The following is a 22,538-nucleotide window of genomic DNA, read 5'->3' as shown; positions in this document are numbered from 1 at the left end:
GTTTTAACGAAACTATATATATTTACAATAGCTATTCTCTGTATGCTTAAGTGAAACAAATGAATCCTTAAATCAGAAAACCGGATTATTATTTTAAGGAAACGTCATTTGAGGATACATTGAGGATACACGGAAAAAGTAAACTGTAATATTCACTCGGATTCCGGTTAATTTTTATAGTTTCAAACAGTAAAGCGGACATCGGGGTGGCAAAAATATAAATATTACAGAACTTAATGTATAAAGTATAAAAGCTACAATTTATAATTTAATATCCAAAATAAGTGATTAGTAGCTGTCACTATAGTAAACAACAACTCTTTCATCTTAAAAAATTACAGTTTCAAACAGTAAAATTGCGATTTCAATATATAGTCGATATTATGAGGAGAAGGGGAACTCAGATGAAAGAGAAGGGGGTCTCACTCTGGGAGAATTTAACATTTGAAACAGTAAAAATTATACTTCTAAAATATAAACTTTACCAGTCTAAGCAAATCACTAATTACAGTTTTATTATTATACTGATATAAGGATTCCTTAACATTTAAGAAGATTTCTTTGTATTTAAGAAATCATTTCTTAAACATCATTTCTTAGTATTTAAAAATATTTCTTTGTATTTAAGAAATATTTCTTAAATACTAAGAAATATATATAATTTTAATACTACGAAATATTTCTTAAATATTAAGAAATATTTTTTAAATACTAAAAAAGGCTGTGTAAGAAATGATTTCTTAAATATAAAGAAATCTTCTTAAATACTAAGAAATCTTTCTATCAGTGTAGCGTTGCGTTTAAAATTTACCATTTTACTTTGTAAATATTGACGTTGCTTGTATTAGAAATTTATTTTATACTTTTTACATATCATAAGATCATTTTTTAGCTACGAAATGATAAATATCAAAGTCTGAATTCTTAATTATTATACTCTAACATTTTAGACATTTACGTAGCGAATATTACTGTTAGAAATAGTATTTTCTTCCATGTAAAGAGTAAATTGTAACGTTTAAATGGTAAATATTATAAAGTGAATAGTAAAATCACGATTTTAGTGTATGAAATGGTAATTTTTAGCAGTTGATCATTACTTATTATAAATCGACTGTTATTTATTACAGTTTGCTTTTTCCGTGTAGTTATTTTAACAATTATGATTTATGTTATCATCCATGATATTAAATATAATAGTATAATTATCAGGAACTAGGACAGGAAAAAAAATTAGGAAAACGGTCGACCCTAAAGGCCATCCCTGCAACTTCCCGCTAATTCCGTTAATACCTGGCCGCTTTTTGAGCTCTTCGCGCTCAAAAGTACAATCTGTGTGTTGTTTTAAGCTCCCCGAGCTCAAAAAGATACCTTTCTATGCTTTTGAGCTCTTTGAGCTCAAAAGTCTGATAGAAGTTTCATAGAACACTATTTTTTGAATGTTCATACCGCAATAACTTTTGAATGAATGAACCGATTTTTTCGCGGTTGGCGGCATTTTACGCAGTTTTTTAAGCCTCATAAAGAATTGCTAAGTTTCAATCGGTCAAACAAGAAATTTTGGAGTAACTCTGAAAAAACACTTTTTTCGGTTTTCTTTCGTTCACGATATCTCTCGAACGAATCAACTGATTTTGACCAGATTGGCGGCGATCGACGTGGTTTTTCAAGGTTGAGAGCTGATTAGTTTTTGGAATCGATCGGTTGAGCCGTTTAAAAGTTATCCCAAAAAAACCACTTCAGAAAAAATTTTTTTTCCTATTTTTTTTTAGATTTCTCCAAAGTTCTCAAAATCTATCGGTCTGAATCGGTTCAAATTAACAGGAAATCTAAGTTTGGCGAAGCCCTTTCGAATGGCACCAACCGCGATGAAATCGGTTCAACCGTTCAAAAGTTATAAGAGGTTTACATACTTACACACACACACACACACACACACATACATACAGACATAGTGACACCCTCGCGGGAATAGTCAGGAAAGCTTCCTAGGACCTCAAAACGTCGAGATCTGATGAAAACTCGATTTTCGAAAAACGGGGTAAAACCAATAACTTCCCGATTTTTGAAAATTTTCAATTTTCTTAGCGGGAAGTTAAAAAACACTAATACAACTGTTCTTACCATAACAGTTGTTTACTCTCAGTCTGTTGCTGTCTGTCTTGTAATTGTTGTAATTTTATAACTAAAAATTGTTGACTAATTTGTTTTGAAGGAATTGAAATTGACTAAGTTTCTTAATATTATGGTTACCACTTGTTTGACTTTATTTATGTATTGTAAAACGATGAAATCTTTCGGAGTTTATTTTGATACACAACAGTATTAACCTTAAATTTTGCCTGATGAAGTTGTGAAGTACAACGAAACGTTGCAACATTTAAAAATTTAACACTAAGTGTTTTTTTTTCCTGTTCAAGTTTCTGATAATTATACTATTTTATTTTAACAATATTTTTTTTTTCCGTGCGTCAAATTATTTTGTCATTTGTAATTAGTAGTCTAGTATTTTTAATGCTATTACTTTAATTATTATGTTTTGAAGTTTTACTAATATAACAAATTCTATTAAATTTCAAAATTAACTCTACGACTGACAGTATTATATTAAACAAATGGCTCTAATTTAAGAAGCTAACTCATAAATCAATTCTCCTGAGACTAACGATCTTCGTTACTAACTTCATATTGACAAATTGAGAGTGTAAAATGAAATGTTCGGGTATAATGGCCATTAATTCTAAAGTTTAAGTATTTCACGGTTCAACACTCAGAAGGTTCAGTGTGCTACTACAAACGTGAGCGTTCAGTTGGGTACACTTATTTCAAATTATCTTCCCCGCTCTTACATAAAATAAAAGGGTATTATATTATATTATTTTATTATATTATTAAAACTCTCTAATAATACTTATTTTCGATGTATACATGTTGAAATAAAGACTCTAATGGGCTTACAGTAATGCAACGAGTTTGAAATTATAGCTCATTCTCAAAAAAACTCAATACAGATGCTTATTAAAAATCAATGGAGCTGCATTAATGTATTTATTTTTATTTTTTGTATTTTATAAACTCTAACGATCGGAAAATTGATGAGAAGAAATAAACTTTAATATATAAATAAAAAATAATGCTATTAAATTAAACAGATTCTTTATAAATTTTAATATTAGAGAGTATAGTGGATTATATCCGGACCATTTGATCCTTTTGATGAAAAATATACATCGAAAAGGAATTTAAGCAGGCGACGTTGTGTCGCGTGGCGCTATATATGTATATAGTTACCCATATAAAATTCGATATACTGTGTACTTTCCGTTCAATTTCCGTTACATTGAAAAGCGTGTGTGCTGACCGGATTTCACTAACATCCAACGATTTTTCTTTAAAAACCTGACTCGGAAGTTTCTTACCGAATTTAGAGTTTTGACTTTATATTTTACTCGACCCGAATTCACGATAACTTTCAGCGAAGACATTTCTATAGGAGTGTAATATAAAAAAAAAAAATGTAAAAAAATGAGTTTTTTTTTTAAATATTAAATTGTGAAATGTTGAGATTTATTTTGTCGCGTATCAGCGGGGTTAAGTTTGAGTATTAAGGTAAAAAAGTAAAATCGATACTCAGCAAGATAAGTCGACGACCTAATCTAAATAACTAAAGCCTCATGGATCAATGAACTCTGTGATCCGATGGGAAATGATAGAAAGTTTATGAGATATTGATATTTTATTATTATATTTTAAAGATATCTGTGAATTTATTATTGAATTAAATTTCGATGGTAAGTCTAGATTTTTTTAAGGGTGATAAAATTTTATGATAATGTAAATATTTTCGGAAGAATAAATTTTAAGTTTATGTTGATTAAACTTGAGGAATTTTACTTTTCTTTGTTAGAATTATCGTGAAAATATTTTTTGATCTGGTTATATATTTCCATATCAAGCTATATAAAAGAAGGAATATGTAATTTATTATATATCTAAAGTTTAAGTTCAGAAGTTGATTAAAATCAAAATTAATGTCTGATAAGCTCTTTAGAGGAATGAAAAATCAATTTTTATTTCATAATATATGAAAATAAAATTAATTCTCTTGTTAGGAGACAATTTAGCGACCATGCGCCATCTATCGGAAAATTTCAACACTACTTTTTTATCGAAAAGCTACATTATAGGCATATATGACCATATTAGGCATATATCAGCACATTAAGTGATATTAGACTATACACGGAAAAAAGTAAACTGTAATAAATAATAGTCGATTTGTAATAAGTAATGATCAACTGGAAAAAATTACCATTTCAAACAGCAAAATCGTGATTTTAACAATCACTTTATAATATTTATCATTTAAATGCTACAATTTATTATTTACATGGAAGAAAATACTATTTTAAACAGTAATATTCGCTATGTGAAAGTCGAAAATATATAGCCCCTTTAATTTAAAAAATCTCCAACAAGATAAACTTTTTAAAACAAAAAAAAATTGACTTATTTAAAAATAATATTTAATAATAATACATCCAAACATAAATGCATTCTTACGGGAACCTCCAAACTGTACCGATCAGACCCGACTTTTTAAATTCTGACCTCCCTACTTTACTATTGCGATGAGAAAATTTATAAATTGTAGCTTGCACACTTTCTACTTTAAGTTTTGTAATATTTACATTTGTGCCGTCCCGATGTCCGCTGTACTGTTTGAAACTATAGAAATTAACCGAAATCCGAGTGAGTTTTACAGTTTACTTTTTTCCGTGTATCGAAAAATTTTCTTACTGCTAGACAAAATATATAATTACTAGAGAACGAAACAAGAAATAAATTCGAATGAATAGAAAAATTAGTAAAGCAGTTTAAAAAATGTATGCTGCCTTTGAAAGTTAAATTTAAAATTTCAATATAAAAAAATATAAAAAAGCTCCGAACACAACAGGAAATCACATGAGAATAATAAAAAGCTAGTCCCTTAAGGTTTAAAGTAAACTTTTTCTAAAGCGTGCAGTATAGAAGTAATATAAAGTATAGTGATGGAGCTAGGTCGGGACCGAAAAACGTTAAGGGAAGCATCCCAAAGGATCTACTGACAACCGAAGGAAACTAGTTTCTCCTGGCAAAGTTCCGGACGATCGGAGCCAACGGAATCGTAGACACTCTTCAACAAGCTAAGCTCTCTTTCCGTGGTCCCACTACACGCTTCGTGAAAATATATAGCGGCTGAATCGGGGGTGAGAATGAGAAACACGTCTATGGAGAATCCATCGACTGGAACATACGAGGAGGTTAGGTGAGCCCCCTTTCCAAAGGGGCTGAAAAAGAGGTATAGCGCTGGGGGATGAGTTTCTGCGATCTTACTCAGGAGACTTGCCACGTCGGCAAAATGCTCCCTAGAAACACCTGGGAAAGGAGGAACAGAGCCAACAAATCCGATAAAATCGAATTCGCGATTTCGTAAGCTCAGAGCTTACATGTTATAGTCTGATAACAAACGATGCGGTAAAACAATTTATCGTTAAAATGAAAATCGACACATTTTTAAACTATCTTTTCTCTATCATTCATTTTTATTTTTATTTTACTGTTAGTTTGTTTTCGGCTTAAGTTGTTTTCTATCCAATTTATCGAGATATTTTAGTAACTTTTTTGCCGTGAATATCAAATAACTTTTTATCGTTTTATTTTACAGTTTTTATTTTCAGAAAAAGCTTTTTTTGGATGATTAGACAAAAAAGTAATTTTTTCAATGTTGTGGCTAGTTATTGTATCAATTCAAAAATGTTCTCAGGTCTATTTAAAAAAAAAAAGTCAATTTCTCAAATTGAATCAAAATCAGTTGATCAAAATATTAAGCTTCGAGTTTACAAACAATTGAGAGCATGTAGTTAAGTCTGTTGTCGGTAATTCAGTCTGGGCTAGTGATAAAAATTCCAATTGAATATATCGGATTGTTTATTTGAAACACATAAAAATGCACTGGAGGTTATCAGGCTGACTGTCAATACTCCAAACACTATTCAAAAAAATTAAACTATAGTTTATTTACTATAGTAAATGAAATTTTTTGTTGATAATTAGTTTTCTATCCAAACCTAGCTGCATTTTAATAATTCTGTCTTATAAGTAATCTAAACTAAAGTAAAGATTAACCAAAAAAATAAATCAATCTCGAAGATTATATTGGTTGTAAGTTTATTAGTAATTTCTTTATAGTAAAGTTTATTTGCTTGAATATGTGATGGGCTCTACCTATTTATTTATCATTTTGTTATTTTTTTTTTTAATGATTAAATTTAAAAAAAGTTTGGAAAATCCAAAAGTGCACGCCTCATAACGCTCATTCATTTTTTAAGAAAAAATAAATTGTGTAACTGATAAAAAAAAAGAAAATTATAATTAAGTAATTTTTTACAGAGTACTTTTTTTTTTTTAAATATCAGCGCCCTTTTTTCTTGTTATATGCGTATGCAGTCTAAAAAAATCTTCCTTTATCAAGTGGCGCCATAGTTTTCACGTGACAAATAAGAAAAATTCGTTTGTCTTTGTACGGTTATATCGTAATAAATTTTAATAAAAATTCAATTTAAAAAAAAAAATACGTAAACTAGGCTACTGATATGAAATACGGACCCAGTTCATCGTATTCGTAAACTAATAAAAAAGGTCCGGTCTTGAAATATCAATTTGTTCGGGAGTAATCATTGGTACATCCAAAATGGGGTGACATCCGGACGTCCACGTAAAATTTTTTTCAAAACGTTTTTTTTTTCAAAATAGCTACATGAAATGATTTTAGAAAGTAAAAGATGGTTTCATTTAAATGATTTCTCCGAGTACATCTACTTATATTATTGTATAAGTGTAATATGGTTGTGATAGAGACATTTAAAGATCACAAAATTGCTTGACCTTGACGAGTCGAGTATAAAGGACAACCTCACGCGCTTCGCGCTATGAGGCGTGCAATAAAAGAATCAATCTACGAAAGACTATTATTAACATACTCCTGCCAAGTTTAATGATTTTTTATTCAAAAATTACTTGCTCAAAAAGCGTCTCAGTATTTTGTCCAAAATTTGAATATTCTCTGTCCTACATGTTCTTAAGGTACCGGCGGGTAATAAGGCCTAGCTCAGGAAGATTTTGAAAAAAATCGAAAATATTGCATTTAATTATTGAAATGTAACATTAATTTTTATATTAATACATTAGCCACAAAATATAATGGAGTAATGGTAATTTTCACCATAAACAAACACAAAATTAAATTTTTTCAAAAACCTTGCGAATAGGCCTTATTTTACTACGGTAGGATAATAAGGCCTGCGGGTTAAACATACTGGAAATAGTTATACTATACTTAATAAAATTGGTATTAGAGATCAATCATCACTTAAATTTAGCAACAATACTTTTTAAGATGTTAATAAAAATTAGAACAATGATTTTAAATTATTAAATATAAAATTATAAAAAATGTTTACCATTTACTCAAACCGTTTTTTAGGAATTTTTCTGCGCTACTTTAGCTTATGACGGATGATGAAATATAGAAGACAGGGAACGTTGTATCGGGATTCTATAAACTTGTAGCGACATTTCTATGCTAGACACTTCTACTAGAGAAGCCTTTAGCGGAAGCGGTTATTTTAAATATCATTTCTATCACTTAGGCCTTATTACCCGCGGGTACCTTATATCATCTAATCTAAAGTTTTAGCCCATAAAAAATGTAATTCAAAACTTTTTTTGGCAATATATCATCAAAAATGATCCAATCATCTGAGAAAAAGTTTATCACTAATCAAAAGTTTTGATTTGATCAAAATTCTGAATTCCTCGGGGATCAAATTCTAAAGTTTAAATCTTGACGTTTGTTTCGTCTAGCAGTAAAAATAATTTGTTAATTTTTAAACATATTTTATTTATAAGAACATTTGTTAACTAAAACTTTTATTATTATAAAAACTTTAGCATTAGAAAATAATTTTAGGCCGTTCATGATCATAAGCCTATTTTCTTTTCTTTAAGCTATTGAATATTCTTTTAAATAGTTTTCTCTTTAGAATTTGCTGTACCTCATTTAAAGCTAAACCTTTCAGTCTAAAATTTTAAATACTATCGTAAATTTAGGGATTGAGTATCCTTGAGTTAATTTTTTATTATCTTTTTATTGCATCTGACGACGAATATTTTTTCTAATCTGTGAGAAAATTTTTCTGTCAACCATGTGCATAACAGCTGTTCTCTAACTTACTCTCTCTACCTTCAAATTATTTCTTTACGCCTACAATTTACATCTACCAATAATTTTGCACAATTAACGTTACCACAACTATCGACCCTTTCATCATTGCCTCAAACTGTAACCTCTGACTGTATCACTTCAAACAAAATTCTTCAGTCAGTCATCTACTCACAAGACAATTGCATCTATCTATTCATCGACTATATATCGACAATCTATCTATACATCGACTATCTATCGACAATCTATATATCTATCGACAACTTATCAATTTTCTATTAATCAGTAATTAATTTAAACATATCAAAAAGTGTGTAATTTTACATTATTAAAAAGTATCTATCAATAAATCTTTAAGAGTAAAAATTTACTTTTGTGTGTTTAAAATCAACAATTTAATTGAAATATCCTCGCTCCAGTAAATTGTAGCTAGGAAATAAACAACGTTTGATTGATCATCTTTGAATCCTCGAAGTTCTCTAGTTTAATCATTGAAATCGAAGTTAGTCGTAATTTTATTATGAGCCAACATGAAGTTTCTGACAACTCATCGTAATATGCAGTATAAAAATGTCAATTTTTATTAATTAAAAATAATTTGATATGATTTAACCAAAATAGTGATATTAATATATTCAATTTCTTATCAGAGAAATATCAATTTATTATTTACATTAAAATAAAATAATACGCTTATGATATTTTACCTTCAACATATCAATGTTATTATTACAACATTCAGCTTGTTTGAAATGTCATCCGTCATTAAATACGCTATTGAATCGTAAAATCACATATTAAATAATTCCCACTTTCTTTTCCTGACAGTAAAAAATTTTTTTTTAGTAATTAAAATTTTACAACTAAAAATTCTACGTCCAGCAATGAACAGAGTGAAAAAAACTTTTACAATTAAAATATAAAAATAAAATAAAAAATAATTGGCAATTTTTTTTTTCTTTTCAAGAACTGTAAAATTCCACCTATTACAGTTTCAACGACGCAATTTTTTTATTACCCAAGTTTATGAGCACGAGAAAGCAAACAATAAATGGATGTGCGTTACAACGTGTGCTCGTTACGCAACTTTGGGTTGTTAATGTGGGAAAAATGTCAGAGGGTTGTAATGAATAGCATGAAATAAAAAGTATAAGTGTATGTGTATTCAGTGAGGAGTATACATGTATATTTTGTTTCATATTTGCTTCACATATATTTTGTTGCGCATGTATGTAAGTAGTAACATATACTTGATAGCAAGAACCACATGCGCAATTAGCTATGACGGATTGTTATATCATAAACGCTCGGTATACGTGCCGCGAATTTTCATAATTGCAAGAGTCTATCTAAACAGAAATTAAGTTTTCAATATTAAAGAGCGGGGGGGAATTGCTCCCAGCATTTTAATAATAAGTATTGCGGATCATTAAAAGCTTCTTGTCTAGTCGAATTGAAATTATTTTTTTATTTGTGCTGTTAATAGTATTGCAAGACTTAAATTTAAGCGCGAAGGTATGTTTTATTATTGTCTAAAAATCAAGATAACATTTTGTCACATTAAATCGTACCAGCAATCATAATTTTCATATAAATTATACAAAAAGCACTCTGTTAGAAAGAAAAATTATCTCTGAGCTTAAAAAAAATTTTTTTTAATTAATTAATTGCCATTTTTAGATAAAGAAAGTAATTTTAATGGCTTGGTGTGGATTTTTAAAGTTTTTATGGAGGGACAAACACGATAACTTTTGAAAAAATCAATTTTTAAACTCAATTTATTTTTTAATCTTCTCATCTGGCTTATTGAAAATTGCAAATTGAAAATTGCAGCTTGATATTGATTATTTTTATTGTAATTAATTTTTTTCGGCTGGTAGGAGAAGGTTTTTGTTCTTTTGAGCAGCTAAAAGCAAAAATTTATATTTAAATACCGAATTTTTTAATTTATTTCATTTTAAATAGATTCACGAGTAATCTAAGCTTTAATTAAAAAATGTACAACCGTTGATGATTGTATGGCTACCAAAAAATTTTATGTTGAAAAGTAATAACTTCAATTAACTCCATTAAACGGGAAGAGTAATTTCACAATTCAATATAAAGATTTTATTACTACATTTAATAATCCTTAAAAAAATATACATTTTAATTAATATCAGAATTAAATCCATCATATTTATTTCACGTGTAACTCTATAACCGATGCGGTTTTCTCTTAAATTAATTATGTTTTTTTCTACCAAAAAAAATGGTTGTAATTGAAATTTGATAACGCGATGCATATAGTATTTTCAACTAAATAATTGCACTAAAGGGAAAAAAAAGCACACGAGATTTTTTTATCATTATTTGCGGCTTTTAGGACACCAATTAAAAAATTTACTTGATTTAAGAATGAAATTTTGAACCAAAAAATTCATTTTGAAAAATTTCTTTGTCTTGGGTCCGGCTGAAAAATTCTCGAACCAAGTAAAATTCACTTAAACAAGAAAAATTTTTTGTATACTTCATTGAAAATAATCAAATTATCCAAAGTGATCTTCTTGGTTCAATGTTTTTTTTTCTTTTAAATCAAATGAAATGAAATTTAATGTTCAGGTTCAAAAGCTTGCATGAAAAAACGAAGTACAGAATTAAAAAAAAATGTTACGCTCGGTAACAAACAAGTTTACTTATAAAGCGATCGATCAGTTTTTATAACAAAGTCAGTCACGTTACAATAACAAACCAGGTTGTAATATCACAAAATCAATCTGCTGTTCAAACAAAATAAGTTTGTTAGAACAACAGAACACTTTATTACTAAACCCATAGCTTAAGCTGATTTTGTTGTCATAGGAAAATCAATTTGTTGTCGTGAAAAAATTATTTTTTCGTTAAAAGAGTGAAAGAAAATTCATACATCCATGCACATCAAATTTTATTAGTGTAATGACTTAACCGAGCTATCTAATAATTTTTTCTCGCATATTCTATAAACTCACATTAAGATGATCCTCTCCACATTCCTTTCTCAATCCTTTCCTACCAATATCCTGTTACGTGAATGTGGAACGCTTCACGTAATAATTACCGTAACTCCTATTCTTTCCCGCTTCACAGCATTATTTATATTTGTAAAAATGCTTGCCGTAAGATGGACGGTGTGGCTTAATGTATATAGAAGAAGCGAAAGGAAATTTAATATAGACCGGATAGCTCAAATGGTAGAGTAGCCGACATGTCTTCGGAAGGTTCTGGGTTCGAATCCCAGTCCGACCTCTTTAATAATTTTTTCTCGCATATTCTATAAACTCACATTAAGATGATCCTCTCCACATTCCTTTCTCAATCCTTTCCTATCAATATTCTGTTACGTGAATATGGAACGCTTCACGTAATAATTACCGTAACTCCTATTCTTTCCCGCTTCACAGCATTATTTATATTTGTAAAAATGCTTGCCGTAAGATGGACGGTGTGGCTTAATGTATATAGAAGAAGCGAAAGGAAATTTAATATAGACCGGATAGCTCAAATGGTAGAGTAGCCGACATGTCTTCGGAAGGTTCTGGGTTCGAATCCCAGTCCGAGCTATTTAATAATTTTTTCTCGCATATTCTATAAACTCACATTAAGATGATCCTCTCCACATTCCTTTCTCAATCCTTTCCTATCAATATCCTGTTACGTGAATGTGGAACGCTTCACGTAATAATTACCGTAACTCCTATTCTTTCCCGGTTCACAGCATTATTTATATTTGTAAAAAAGTATACTTAATAAGAATACTAAAAAAAAATATAAGATCAAAATACTATTTTTAAAAATTGAACTATCGTAAACAAAGATAAAAATTCTTACTATGAAAAACTTTTCTAGATTTACGTAATTTTTTATATTAATTCAAAATAATGAAACTCTTCACAATTATTTCCGTGGTTTAAATCATTGTTTTTGAATCAAGATAATTTATTATCAGTTGAGTAATTATAGTTCATACACTGTAAAAAATCCGGAGTGAATTGGGAGTGAATTTCACTCCCATCACTCGGAGTTCCGGAGTGAAGTAATTAATCACTCCGCGTAGGGAGTGAATCCGGAGTTTTTATTTGCGGAGTGATTTCGAATTTCACTCCGAAAAATATCCGCGTTCGGAGTTTTTAAAATAAATAAAATAAGAATGAATTTTCGTTCTACAAAAAAAATCTCAAAATTAATTTACTATTAATTTTTTTTAACAAATTTCAAAAATTCATATTTTTGAAAAAACAAAAAACACAGTTTCAAAAATTTCAGGATCTTTTAAGATTGGTACAAGGTAGTACACAAAAAAATTTGAGCCAAAAATTTATTGTCGACGATCAATTTTGACAATTTTCAAAAATTAAAAATTTCACAAATTGGAGATTTTAAAAAATTTTTTTTGGAATTTTTTTTTTTAATAGCCCCAAGTATTCCCTTTGAAACTTACTCAATGCGATTTTTTTAATTGCAATAGTTTTCGAGATTTTTAAAACATAAGTTTAAAAAATATGGAAAATAGTGAAATTTTGGATTCTGCATAACTTTTGAAAAAAATTTTTTTAATTTTTTTCCTTTGGCAGAACTTCGTTATAAGATAAAAGAAAACTTCTGACCAAAATTTGTCCAAATCGAAAGGGGTCGAGTCCAACTATTGGTCGATTTGACGTGGAATGACCCAAATAAAAACATTATAATAATAATTAAAATGAAATATTATTAAAAATAATAAATTAAATTTTTAATAACTAAATATAAAAAGGGTTCATAAAAATATTTTCTTGACAAAAATTTATTTATTTCTAAATTCATTTATTTTGGGAGTGAATGCGAAGTGAGTTTTATTATTAATAAAAATTAACTCCTCGGAGTAAATATCACTCCCGCTGGGAGTGAATCAATTAAAAATCATTCACTCTTCATTCACTCCGCAAATTTTTTACAGTGTATAAATAAAGATAAATAGAACGAAATGAAATAATTTTTTAAAAATAAAGCGTGTTAATATAAAAATCTTCTTGACATTCAATCAGAAATTTTTTTTATAGTTTTTAGAATCTCTCTTGATTGAAACATCTATGGATGAAGGTCTTTACATAACTATTCAGTCCTTAGTGATAATCATCCTTATTCTCATCAAATTTAACCGGTCCACTTGAGAATTAATTTAATCTCATCCACGGATAACCCTCAATATCCCTTAGGCGCATTTAAATCGTTAGATACTTTCTTAATAACTTTTTAATTGATCAATTAATAAAAAAAAAAAAAAAAAAATTCATTACTTAGTTATGAAAAAAGTGAAAATAAAATCTCAAACTTTACTATTATCAATAGTAGCAAAGTTATTCTATCGATTATCAATGAATATTTAATAATACATTACCGTACGAACGTCGCAATAACGTTCTATTAAATATTTAATTGAAGCTCATTACCCGACAGTAATTAAAGGATTAAATTGTTAAGTAGATTATTCGAAAATTCACCAACCTGTGACAATGAGTCGAGCGTGGTTGGAGCTTTCAATGGTTTCTCCAGTTACGTGATGGACGGTTCTACATCGATACCCGTTGTGGGTGTCGGCTGCGGTCACTGAGAAAATTAGAAGCTCGCCGGTTGGTAGCATGTGATACTTTCCATCTGAAAGAATTAAAAAGCTTTCATTAATTTTTAATTACAGCAGCTTAATAGAAGATTGTTCGAATATAGCGCAGTGTATGACCCAATTTCTCAGATTTTTATCGTTTTTAAGATTTTAAATATTAATTTAATTGCAATAGCTGTGCTCAGAAGAGAAAATCAATCAATTCGGTTTATTTTTATAACAACTATCGAAGATAAATTTCGGATATTAAGTCTTAAATTTAGTTATATCGCGTCTATATTATTAAATTAATAAATTAATTTTAATTAATAAGAATACTGAAGTAAAGTGAAGCAGAATTAAAAATCAAATTCTTTAATACTATTTTTCATTGTAAAATTTAAAAAATATTTTTAGCTATGGTTTAATCTACCAACAAGTGGTTATATCCACTTGTAAGTCCGAAAAAACGTGTTTTTTTTGTGAATTTTTTGTGAAGAGGCTTTTTATTAAATAAATACATAGAATAAATAAATGTACATATAGCGAATTTAATTTATTTTAAGAATTCGCGATGTATTTACAAAAATATTGGGTTCCGTTGTTCCTGTAGTAGATCTCCTAGAGGACCTCCACAAAAAGGTGTCTGGCGGTGAGGAAGATATCTCTGATCCAAATGATCAGAAATAAAAAATAACAAAAGATTTATTTTTAGGATATATAAATACAGGTAATTATCGATGGAATAGTCAAAATTTTGATTTTTGACAAAATGGCGGCTTCGCAAAGAAAAAAATCGTTTTTTTTTCAAGAAAATTTACAGTTTAAAGTGGCTAAAAAAATTGAAATTCTTACCAGAAACCTTATTCCTTCGATCATTACCTGATACAAGTATCTAAGAAGATCGTGTGAAAATTTCAAGCCGATCGGTCCAACCGTTTCGGAGAAATTTTCTTCGCCGGCTTTGAAAACACCGTTTCGAGAAAAACGCGTTTGAAGTTTTGGGAACCATTTAAACTAAGTTAAAAAATCTTTACAAATACGCTAATTTCTCCGAAATTATTTGCCAGATTAATAGGAAATTTTTGGACGATATTCTCAAATATGTACATTCAAAATATGCAAAAAGAAAATTCGATTTTTTCAAAATTACAAGTGGATATAACCCCTTAAAATTTAATTGTGAGATACGGTAAAATTAATTGTTTTTTTTATAAATCTGGTGAAGATGTACAATTATTAAATGTTGCAACAAAAAATTCGATTGTATATTGTATTGAATCGGCGAAAAAAATAATAGTTGATTTTTTACAATTTATATCCGAGCAAAATAAACTGGAAAAAATTACATTTTTAAAAAAATTCTTGAACTAATAAATTTTTCTAGATTTAAGGAAATTTTACGTAATTCAAGAATTTTTCGTCTTGATTCAAGACAATTACCCTCTTGAAAATTATTTTCTTGGTTCAAGTACATTCTAAAATCGTAAAAATGAAAGTTTGAAATAAAATTTTGATAAAAGAAAATTTTTAATTTGAACTTTTTACATATTTAAAAAGTACTTCACATAAATTGTAGCAAAATTTGGATAAAGTTCATAAAAATTGATGCAGTCATAAATAATAATGAAAAAAAGTATTCAACAGAAAATAAAAATCAAAAATCAATAGCTCTATATTTTTGAGTCAATCGAAAGAAATTGTTCCTCTACAATAAATAAATTGAAATTACTTATAAAATTTTCACAATCAAAAAGCTCTTAAAAAGTTTTGTAAGTCTTAACTTATCAATAGAGCAGAATAGAGTAAGCTTTTACAGAGTAGTACTGTCGATACTTTAATTTTGAGTTCATAAAAGACATCAAACGTTAAAAAATTGAATAACGTTACTTGTACGTTATTTGGTGATCTAAATAGATTTTAAGGTAGTATACATGTTGTTATGAAATTTGTGATTGTTATTATCAGTATGACATACTTGATAGGATGCGGAAATTTATAACGAAAAGAGTAAAAATAAGCAATGGATAGAGGATGGGTAACCCTGGACTCTATCAATATGCAAATTTTCTTAATGGAAAATCCCTCTGTTGTTACCGGGCTGACATACATGACGTCAGGTATAAAATAAAAATAGTAAAAAGTATTAAAGGAAATAAAAAAATATTATAGGAAGCTATACTAGGTGAAAACAAGAACGAGTATTGCGAAAGGGAGGAAAGGAAACACGGCCAGACGCTTGGATGGTCCTTCGAGCGAGTCGAGAGCAAAAAAACCCGCCTGAAAAAAGTACACCACGGAGAGGAGATGTAAAGGAGACCAGAAAAACCGAGATCGCTTGAGAGAGTTGAATTATACGAACATGACAATGTGTGTAAAAGAGATGAACTAGTTTTCAGGAGATAGAACTAGTATTATATTATGGCTACTTCATTTATTTGAAATTGAATTAAAACTTTTTGTTTTTCGTCAGGTTCTTTTTATTGATTTCAGAAATGCTCTTTTAATTTTTAAAATTAAAGTAAAGTTAGATGTTAATTAGAGGATTGTGGAGAACTTTTTTCACTCTTTAATTTAATATTTACGGGGTTTTAAGATTGTAAGTATGTAAAGACAATTTTAATTGAGTGCAATAGAAAATTTTATTTCATTGTGATACTTAATGTCTTAAATGTTTATTAAAAATTTTTTTCTTCAAATTTATTTAAAAATAAAATTTTAATTTTAAAAATACATATTTTTTTTTATTTGTATTAAGCGCTATACCATTGAATTAATTTCAAATAATAATAATCTATATTAATAAGAGAATAAGCAAAATTTTGTGGCCAGTGTATTTATGTAATAAAATGAGTTTCTATGGTTAAATTTGATATCGTTGGAAAAGTCTTGATCGGGAGTTATGCCTTTTCATGGTTTCATATCATTCTCACCAATAGTCAATTTATGATAATAAGTATTTAGGCTGCATTTGAAAATGGTCTATCTCTAGATACATAATTAAAAAATGACCGTGTATCTAGTGAAGTATTGACATTTTTAAAGATATAAGCTCATCCCAATGTTACACTCATCGAGACCTTTCACTTGAGTACCCACATCAATTTTTCATATATTTATATATATTATGTATATGTATATATGAAAAATATATTAAAATGCCATGTGGGTACTCAAATGAAAGCTCTTGATGAATGTAAATTCAAGATGAGCTTATATCTTTAAAAAGTTTGGAAAATCCAAATGAACATGCCTTAAGCGCTCATGTTATACATAAATTATTTAGATCATAACAAAAATTATTCGTTTTTAATTTGGATTTTCCCGCGAGTAGTATTATCCCTCTGTAGGTCGAACTAAAGAAAAATTTTAACAGATGATAATACAGTTAGTAATTATACCATCATGTATGTATAGTTTCTGCTTGTTTCTAGTTATTTCAATTCTGTTTATGAAAAATAATATATGTGGCTGCCGAAATCGCAGAAAAAGTCACCGAATTGATAATCGTAAAAAATTAACTGTATCGAAACGGAATTATTTTGACACGCAATTTTCACAAGGGTTTTGATTAACTTCCTCAGGAATAAAATAAAAAAAAAGTTAAATCGTGAAAGTAATTTTTGACAAAGTTGTCGTGTTATCAAGCCCATATCTTCCGTGAATACCACGCTCTTATTCATTAATTCATCAGAAAAACCAGATTTTTTTTCTGAGAAATATTATTTAATCGATAAGAAAATTTTTTTAACGTGTTCTGTAGTTACTATTATTTATTTGAATATGCTTTTTATCCATAATTTTTTCGTTTAAATTATGAAAATCACGTTGTAAACGAAATCACGATTTTTAGGCGAGAGTAGAGCATACCTGCGCGCTTAAGGCATGCAAAATGTCAATATTTAAGAAAATACAGTGCAATTTAACTTAATTAAGAAATGACCCTGTATCTAGTGAACTATTGACATTTTTAAAGATATAAGCTCATCCCAATGTTACTCTGACCAAAACCTTTCAATTGAGTACCCACATCAATTTTTCATATATTTATATATATTTTATATATGTATAAATGAAAAATATATCAAAATGTATGTGGGTACTCAAATGAAAGCTCTTGATGAATGTAACATCGGGATGAGCTTATATCTTTAAAAATGTCAATATTTAAAAAAGTACAGTGCAATTTAACAAAAGTAATTATTTAAGAAAGCAAAATTTTATTTATTTATCGTTCACAAGTCACATAGTGACTGCAAGGTTGCTACTTTAGTATTAAATTTTATTAAAATTGACTTAAATTAAACAATTATGCAGTTAAATTATAAAACATGATCGTTTTAAATATTCTGCTAGTGAATACTTTCGAAAATATGCGAAATTTTCATTTAAAATTAATTTTAATTATCGTTAAAATATTGATAAAATTCTCCAGCTCTTCATTTCCTGAATATATAATCAAAACCTATGCGCTGAATTTTATTGTTTAAGCGCACATATTATTCCTTTCATTGGACATATTTTCCATCATGATATTAACATTCATTTTTCACAGTATCATTTCTCACTCCTTTCATTATTGTGTCCAGATACACAGCCCGTATTCGTTGGAAAAATAATATAAACGCGAGTATTTATTAACAAAAATCGGAGGATTTCTGTGTGTGCTGATAATACACCGGTACTTCATTTCATTGGTTGAACTTCTGTCTACGCTTTGGTATTCAGTGGCCATATACTATACGGCTATTATCGATTTCATTTTCATCTCTGCACGCGAGTTAATATCGCGAGAATTCGAGTAATCCACTACACCGGTACCAGTACAAAAACAAAAAAAAAATACAACACCCTGCCGAACTTTTTACGACCATGAATATATATGGGATGAATTTTTTATTTTACTTTCTACCGAATCCTTTCTACTTGAATGCCGTAGCCCCATTGAATAAATACCTGTCGTAACCAGGGATTCGCGCCATTCACTGATTTTCTCATCATCCATCACACTTTATTAACGCGAAATATGCTTTTGAAGTTATTGTACTCCAAATTAGGAATTGATGAAAATATTCTAAATTTTCGTTTACCAAAAAAATTTTTCCGCAGAATGTAACAATTAAATTAAATTAATTTATTCAAATTAAATTAATTAAATCAAATTAAATCAGTTCAATTAAATTGAATTAATTAAATTAAATTAATTTAAATTGTTTGCCAAATTTTCAATGCAATAAATATTTTTCATAGTGAATTTTATTGAGTAAATATTCAAGATAATTCTCTAAATAATTTTCCAGAAACACGTAAAAAAAGGAACCGATAATTTTATTTCCACGGATAGACAATTTTTATTTGATATTTTTCCATCCAAACAACTCTAATAACTATAAAAACATCAAAATAATTAAACAAAGATATTTCTGATCTCTTCAAATATAATCGAAGTATTTTTTTTGTCATAGTAAACAAATGTGTTATACTGTTGGTATAGTATTTATCTTTATAAATATATCCTAGTTTACCTTTGAACTTGACCAAGAGAAACGCAATGATGCTACTTTTTTTTTTTGTTATTTAATTTAGCCGAGAGCGAGAAAATATTGTTGGTTAAAAAATAAACTTTATTGGAGTTGTTTAAACAGCAGGTAAATGGCTTATAAAATAGGTAATGTTTTGTGTGAATATATTGATGAAAATTAGATTAGTACTCTGACAATTTTTAGAATTTTTCAGATTACAAAAATTGTTACAAAAAAAAATAAAAAAAAAATAGCAACCTTGCAATCTTTGTGTGACTGCCGTCACTTGTGAAATATAAATAAATAAAATTTTCCTTTATTAAATAATGACTTTTGTTAAATTGCACAGTACTTTTTTGAATATTGACGTTTTTAAAGATATAAGATCATCTTGATGTTACATTCATCAAGAGCTTTCATTTGAGTACCCATATGCATTTTAATATATTTTTTATATATACATATACATAATATATATAAATATATGAAAAATTGATGTGGGTACTTAAATGAAAGCTTTCGATGAGTGTAATGTCGGAGTAAGCTTATATCTTTAAAAATGTCAATAGTTGACAAGATACAATGTAATTTCTTAATTATTGACATTTTTAAAGACATAAGCTCATCTCGATGTTACAATTATCAAGAGATTTCATTTGAGTACCCACATGGCATTTTTTATATATTTTATATATATGGTATTTGTGAAATATATAAATATATAAAATATATGACAAATTGATGTGGGTACTCAAATGAAAGGTCTTGATGAGTGTAACATCGGGATGAGCTTATATTTTTAAATATGTCAATATTTCACAAGATATTTGTTAAATTGCACTGTACTTTCTTAACTATTGACGTTTTTAAAGATATAAACTCATCCCGATGTTACATTCATCAAGAGCTTTCATTTGAGTACCCACATGCATTTTGATATATTTTTCATGTATACATATATATAAATATATAAAATATATGAAAAATTGATATGGGTACTCAAATGAAAGGTCTCGATGAATGTAATGTCAGGGTGAGCTTATATCTTTAAAAATGTCAATAGTTCACAAGATACAAGGTAATTTCTTAATTACGTATCTAGAGATCGAGCATTTTCGAATGCAGCCTAAATACTTATCATCATAAATTGACTATCGGTGAGAATGATATAAAACCTTGAAAAGGCACAAATTCAAATCAAGACTTTTGCAATGACACTAAATTTCACTAAAAAATCCGATTTTATCATATGAATATGGACAAAAAATTTTTCTTATTCTCTTAACAATATAGACTACACAGTTAGAAGATTTTAAGAACTATAAATGCAATTTTTTTAATATTTTTTTGATTCTAATTTAATAAATGAAAAAAATCAATTTTCTGAATTTTAATTCCAGGATCATATTATTTTTATTATTTAAAACAGTCGTCATTTGTTGTTATTGTTTTTAAAAAAGAAATAAATATTTTCTGCGAAGTTCATTTAAATATTCTATATTTAAATAAATATTTCCATTGGTCAAATCAGGCTTAACAAATATTTAAAATTTTTCTCATTGAAAATCAACAATTAAAGCCAGTGTGTTGATGTTAATCACTAATTTCGTTGAGCAATTTAACAACAAACGACTTAAGATAAAGTAAATCCTCTTAAAATTAAGAATAATAGCTAATAAAATTCAAATTCGTGAGGACAGGATTAACTTTGTGGATTGGTAAAGTTTCCGAGTCTTCAGAGAGCAACCTTGCTGCAAAAACAATTGGTTTTACATCCACTCAGGATTGATAAACAACAGGAAATTCTATTTAAATCTATAAGTCAGGAAGACATCCAGCGTTCAGTATCGAAGACGTCCGTGTTGGTACACGTAACACAAGCGAATGAGACAATAAAATGAATAGATGAGACAGATGGATCCTTTTCGACGTAAAGTAAATGGGGATAGATTTCGCATGGTATTGCAAGGTAAAATAGTAAGTACATGGGTTTGATGCAGACATTTGTTGAGAGATTTCAGAGATGGAGATGGAGATGAAGGTAATGGTATACCACTGCGAACTTGCATTGTGGTTTAAAGCCCTCTATGCTTTTCTATGGATATACATTTCTCATTCAGTAGTACACTGCAGGCTAGGCTAGACTATCTCTAGTGCATATCCAACTCAAACTACTCTTCAACGTTAAAGTTATTTTGTGGCTTGTCTTCTGATACTGTGTGCGCCGCTTCGCATCTTTACAACTTTTCTTCAACTTTTGATTTTGAATAATTCACTTTATCAATCAACAATTCTTCTTTGATTTTAAGGAAACTTTTATTTTATTAAAATTTTTTAATATATACTTTGATTTACACAGTAAACTACAATATTCTGTTAGAAAAATTAGAAGCATATGGAATAAGAGGAGTGGTCCTGGAGTTATTAAAGAATTATCTAAAAAATAGAGCACAGTGTGTCAAAGTTAATAATGAAAAGAGTAAAAATATGAAAGTGACAGTGGGAGTACCACAAGGGACGATTTTGGGTCCTTTACTTTTTATAGTGTACATAAATGATGTCTTTGGTCTACTCCCGGACAACTCTATTGTTTCCTATGCTGATGATACTGCAGTTTTATGCTCAGGTAAAAATTGGAATGAGGTTCAAACTAAAACTATAAAGTGGTTGAAAGTACTGAACAAATGGCTATGTGTTAATCAGCTTTCTCTAAATATTGAAAAAACCATATACATAACTTTTGGATGCTACAAAGATAGTGTACCAAAAGAGACAGAAATTTACATAGAAAATAAAAAACTAAAAAGGGTAACAAATTGTAAATACTTAGGAATAGTTATAGACAGCTGTATGAAGTGGGATTGTCATATCAAAGAGTTGATAAAGAAAACCAAATACCTTATTTTTGTTTTCTATAAGCTTAGTTTAATAATGAATAAAAGAATTCTGAAAATCATTTACCAGGCCTTGATTGAACGTGTAATTAATTATAGAATTACTGCCTGGGGTGGAGCGTATAGTAATACGTTAAACTCACTAATTACAATTCAAAATAAACTAATTAAAAAAATAAACAGTGAGGATGTATTAAATATCAGGCAATCTTTTATTATAAATTCTATTATGACATACTGTAATGAATGTAAACTTAGATATA

General features: G+C 28.4%; 1 protein-coding gene across 5 annotated transcripts in view; it reads right to left on the bottom strand.

Moving 5' to 3' along the window:
- The window catches only part of LOC123269825 (Down syndrome cell adhesion molecule-like protein Dscam2), a 250,187-nt gene that overhangs the window by 96,328 nt on the left and 131,321 nt on the right, over positions 1 to 22,538 (bottom strand). For all 5 annotated transcript variants that reach the window (XM_044735685.1, XM_044735682.1, XM_044735686.1 and 2 more), the window contains exon 5: positions 13,766 to 13,915. In XM_044735685.1, the coding sequence (XP_044591620.1) occupies positions 13,766 to 13,915 (150 nt within the window). The remainder of the gene's footprint in view (positions 1 to 13,765; positions 13,916 to 22,538) is intronic.

The sequence above is a fragment of the Cotesia glomerata genome, linkage group LG7, assembly GCF_020080835.1.
Source record: "Cotesia glomerata isolate CgM1 linkage group LG7, MPM_Cglom_v2.3, whole genome shotgun sequence".
NCBI lineage: Eukaryota > Metazoa > Arthropoda > Insecta > Hymenoptera > Braconidae > Cotesia > Cotesia glomerata.
The sequence above is the reverse complement of the archived record's forward strand: the minus strand, read 5'-3'. Positions and strand labels throughout refer to the sequence as shown.